This window comes from Haliotis cracherodii, unplaced genomic scaffold (assembly GCF_022045235.1).
Source record: "Haliotis cracherodii isolate W230 unplaced genomic scaffold, xgHalCrac1.p SCAF_5, whole genome shotgun sequence".
NCBI classification, from domain to species: Eukaryota; Metazoa; Mollusca; class Gastropoda; order Lepetellida; family Haliotidae; genus Haliotis; species Haliotis cracherodii.
In genome coordinates this window covers 60,970,389-60,975,520 of record NW_027266308.1, presented here as the reverse complement: position 1 = coordinate 60,975,520, position 5,132 = coordinate 60,970,389, and the positions used below count along the sequence as shown (strand labels likewise).

The window sequence follows — 5,132 nt, the reverse complement described above, 5'->3', positions numbered from 1 at the left end:
CGTACCGTAATACATCTATCTGAAGTACTAACATATAATTAAAATATACAAGATTATCTGTGATCTTGACATCACCTCCCCACTTAAGTTAATTGTACCTGAGCACAATTATATAACAAACAAGATCACATATAACTTTGTCCTAACGTCTTTTAAAGTCATTATCTAATACAAAACCATATATATACACAATGACAACAATAATACACAAAAAGTAATGACTGTCATATCTTCACTATGATGCTGAAAAATGCATTATTTACATACTGCTATGCACACAGTGTGACTAGGGCGAACACCGGCTCAAGAGGTCAGCTCCCACATTCTCAATCCCCTTGATTGCACGGATCAGAAACCTGTAAGGTTGTAAAGTTAGAGCCCACCTCATCACTCGTCCATTGGTCAACTTGGCTTTGGTCATCCATACTAAGGGCTGATGGTCCGTTTCAAGAATGAACTCCCGCCCATACAGATATCTTTCTAACTTCTGTATTGCCCATACTATTGCCAAACACTCCTTTTCTATGGTAGAGTACGCCCTCTCACGTTCTGCCAACTTTCGACTCACGTACATTATTGGAAACCGCTCACCTTCCTGTTCTTGTAAAAGAACAGCTCCGATTCCGACGTCAGAAGCATCACTTCTTACTAGGAATGTTTTCTCCAAGTCTGGCAGTTTCAAGATTGGAAAACTTGACATGTGTGTTTTCAACGTCGTGAAAGCTAACTCTTGACTCTCTGTCCATACTACCTTGTTTGATTTGCCCTTCTTGGTAAGATCAGTCAGAGGCACTGCTATGGCTGCATAATTTGGGATGAATTTCCGGTAGTACCCAGTTAATCCTAGCAAAGCTCTGACCTGTTTCTTAGTTTGTGGTCGTTCAACATTTAGGATTTTCTCCACATTCTTACCCTCCGGCTGAATTAGGCCACTCCCAACCCTGTGTCCCAAAAACTCCAACTGTTTGTATCCTATTTTTACCTTTGATGGTCGAGCTGTAAGATGAAATTGCCTTAACCTTGTAAATATGTCTCTCAGACTTACCACATGAGGTGACCATTCCTCTGTTCCTTCTATGATGTCGTCTATGTAGTTGTCAGTGTTAGGTATGCTATGTAATACTTGCCTCATGAGTCGGGAAAATACTGCTGGTGCGTTGACTACTCCAAATGGCATCACCTTCCATTGGTATAACCCATCCGGGGTTATAAAGGCCGTCAGTTCTTTGCTACTCTCTTCCATTGGGATCTGCCAATATGCCTTGCTCACATCAATTTGTTGTTCTTCTGTCAGGTCCTTGGAAATGTCTACATCCTGATATGTTTCTTTTGAAACTAGCGCAGGTGAAACTATGTCTAGCATACTTACCTCTTCCGCTTTGACATCTACCAGCCCGGCACTAGCATACATCAGGTGAGCTATGCTGACGTCACATACAGTTGTGTCCTTGATCTCCTCTCGGTCAATGTACTTTTTCAGTAGGTTTGCATGATAGGTTTTAGTCTTATTACCTACCTGTATCCTGTAATTGCCAATACCAAAGGCCTCCAAAATTACATATGGTCCTTTCCACTGGAGTAGGAGTTTGTTGGAATCGGTAGGTAACAGAAGTAACACTTTGTCACCTACTTTCATTTTCCGTGCTTGTGATTTTGCATCAAAGAACTTTTTGTACTTACCTGATTTTTTTTTTAGTTTTTGTTGTGCTATATGAATAGTATCTTCCAGTCGGTTTTGCAAATCTAACACATACTCATAAGTAGTTCTTACCTCAGGATTTTGTATGTCTTTAGTCCAGATTTCTCTGAGAATCTGCACTGGCCCTCTAACTGTACGCCCGTACAGTAGTTCAAAGGGAGCAAATCCCAAACTCTCTTGAGGTACTTCTCGGTATGCAAATAACAAAGCAGCTACATACCTGTCCCAGTCATATGGCCGTTCTGCACACATTCGTTTCAACATTGTCTTCAGAGTACCGTTGAATTTTTCCACAAGGCCATTACACATTGGATGATATGGGGTAGTAGTTAGCTGATGCAAGGATAATAATCTACTTACCTCCTTCATTACACCTGAAGTGAACTGGGCTCCCATGTCCGTCAAGATCTCCTTGGGGATACCTACTCTACTGAATATTTCGAAAAGAGCTTCAGCAACATACTCAGTTTCAATCCTTGGCAAAGGTACTGCCTCTGGGTATCTGGTAGCATAGTCAACTACCGTCAAAAGATACCTATTACCTTTGTCAGTGACAGGATACAACGGGCCTATCAGGTCAACGGCTATTCTCTCAAATGGTACTTCGATTAATGGCATTTGTCCTAGTGGTATTCTTCTTACCTTGCCCTTGGGGGTTGTGCGTTGACAAATATCACAGGACAGCACATGTCTTCTAACATCACCCATTATTCCTGGCCAATAAAACTGAGACATAACCCGATCTAAAGTCTTTTTGATTCCAAGGTGCCCTCCCATCAATGCTTCATGGCTTACTTTCATCACTTGGGTACGCAGCCCGACTGGTACAACTGCCTGTACAACTTGCTTACCCTTGTCAAACTTGGTGAAGGTATGCTTCCTATAGAGCATATCATTCTCAATATAGTAAGAGGAAGTACTATGCCTGGTCTCCCTAATTTTCCCTTCCTCCACTAATTTCCTGACTTTGTCCAAACTGGAATCCTGTTGTTGCTGGGTAATGAACTCACCTCGACTCAATGTCAGCCCCACAGGTTTCAGTGCCTTCAGTGGTTTCATGCCTTCTTGTCTTACTCTTCTTTGGCCTCTTGTTTCCACAGCACTTACCATCTGGATATCATCCTTATCCCACGTCTGATCTGGATCGCTTGGTTTTCTCACTCCTGGAATATTGCCTAATATCAGGTCACAGAGTGGTGTGTCCATACATGCAGCTCTTACCTTTCCAGTATAAAAGGGTGTGTCCACGGTAATCCATGCTACAGGAAGTATTAGCACCCTACTATCAGCCAACTTACAAGATTGTGTTTCTGAGGACAAACATTCATCCTCTACCTTTGACCTCCTCACTATTACGCCAGTACAGCCACTGTCTCTCAGGACATCCACTGGCTTGCCATTTACCTTTCCCTTGTGAATAGGCATGTTGTGGTCTGTAGTAAACATGCTTCCTGAGGCTACATCTGGTTCACTCACCCTCTCTGAAGTTGTGGCATCACCATCTACAACTTCAGGTATTCTTGCCTCAACATCTATACCATCTGGAAGGACTGCAGACACATTACTGGTGTATTCACTTACTTGGATACTTGCCACGTTATATTTGGGTTTCTTACACTGTGCTGCCAAATGTCCAATTTGACTACAGTTGTAACATGTCCTTTCTTTAATAGGAATAAATGGTTTGGGTTTTGTACCACCTGGCGCCTTGTTCTCTTCTGGTTTACCTCGGACCTCTGTTTTGTCATGTTGACCAAAACTACCTTGCTTACCATATCTAACAGGACCTGTACCTCTGGCTTCTATAAATTGTTCTGCTAGTCTGGCCATTTCCATAGCATCTTTTGGTTTTCTCTCTTTCAAGAATATACTAAGATCCCTTCCAGTTACATTTAAAATCTGTTCACGCAACAATAAATCTTTCACACCTTCAAAAGTCTTTTGAGTACCACTAAGCTCAATCCATCTGTTGAAATAGTTCTCAATTCTAACTACAAACTGTGTGAATATCTCACCTGTATCAGTTTTAGCAGTCCTAAATTTCTGATGAAATCCATCCTCTGTCATTTCATAGCGTTTTAGCAATGCAGTCTTAACAGCAGTATAATCTTCTGCGTCATCTACACTTAATCTGGAGTATACTTCCAAAGCCTTACCTTTTAGTAGCGTACAAAGATATGCTGCCCAATGACAAGGCTTCCAACCTTGTGCTACAGCTACCCGTTCAAACCGTTGAAGATATGCATCAATGTTGTCATTGCGGTCTTCAAACGGAGGCATCTTAGGCATCTTAGGTGCAGCACCTGATTGTTTCTCTCCTACCTGTCCTTCATAATTTCCAGCATAACTCTTTTCTAACTTGGCTAATTCTATTCTCTCCTCTGATTGCACTCTTAATTTTTCTTTCTCCCATTCTAACTTTTCTCTCTCTTTTCTCTCCTCCAATTCTAATTTTTCTTTCTCCCATTCTAACTTTTCTCTCTCCTTTCTCTCCTCCAATTCTAATTTCTTGATTTCCCGCTCCCTTGCTCTTTCCTCTCTTTCCAACTTTTCCTTCTCTTTCTCTCTCTCTAACTCAGTTTGTTCTTTTACAAACGTCCTCAAATCATTTTGCTCATACCCTAAACTCTGACCCAATTTGATAATCTTTTCAAGATCCATATCTAGCTGTATGGTGATAGTATGAAGTACAAGTACAGTTAAACCCAGCAGGCTTAGTCTTGGACAACTGTGAATAATGAATGCTACCAATAGGAACTTAGACTATACAAAAGTACATTCATGCATAGAATGGAACCCAAAAATATAAAATTCCAACCAATAGCCTAATCTGACCAATAAATGAAATACACCCTACCAACCTTGATTCTAACTCGAACACTCAAGGATGTAGAAGTGGTGCCGGATGTCCTATCACACCTCTGGCCAAACAAATACTACAAGGATAAACCATCAAGGAAGTAACTCCTAATCTCTCATAGAATGATGGTCTGAGTTAATTCAATAGTGACAATAATTAAATATCCCACCGCTGCCACCAAAATGTCACGTATTGAATCAACCACAAACACAAATGAGTTTGTAATACAGATTTATTCCCTCCCTTAAAGTAATTTTAAATCCCAATAACAATATCTAAATTCAAACTAATACCAAATTAACTAACACAACTAACTAAACTAGCTTCTCCTACCAATAACAATACTACCACCTACTACTAATACTAATATCTTAATACTAACAGTACAAATGTCTACTACTAATAATACAACTATCTCCTACTAACAATACAACTATCACGATACACTATCCTAATACTAATAGTCTACTTCTAAAAATACTAACACTAATACAAATGTTCTAAGAATAACACAACTAATACACAGTAAAACTTTGTGTGTGTATATATATATATACAACAACACACAACCAC

At 40.2% G+C, this 5,132-nt stretch overlaps 1 protein-coding gene across 1 annotated transcript; it reads right to left on the bottom strand.

The window, feature by feature from the left end:
* Positions 1 to 286: 286 nt before the first annotated feature.
* LOC139442183 (uncharacterized) lies at positions 287 to 4,598 on the bottom strand. Its single transcript, XM_071222973.1, has 2 exons — positions 2,303 to 4,598; positions 287 to 1,546 (listed from the first exon to the last, which is right to left on the bottom strand). Exons 1-2 carry the CDS (start codon positions 4,358 to 4,360, stop codon positions 287 to 289), a joined length of 3,318 nt encoding a protein of 1,105 aa, XP_071079074.1. The 5' UTR covers positions 4,361 to 4,598.
* Positions 4,599 to 5,132: the final 534 nt, after the last annotated feature.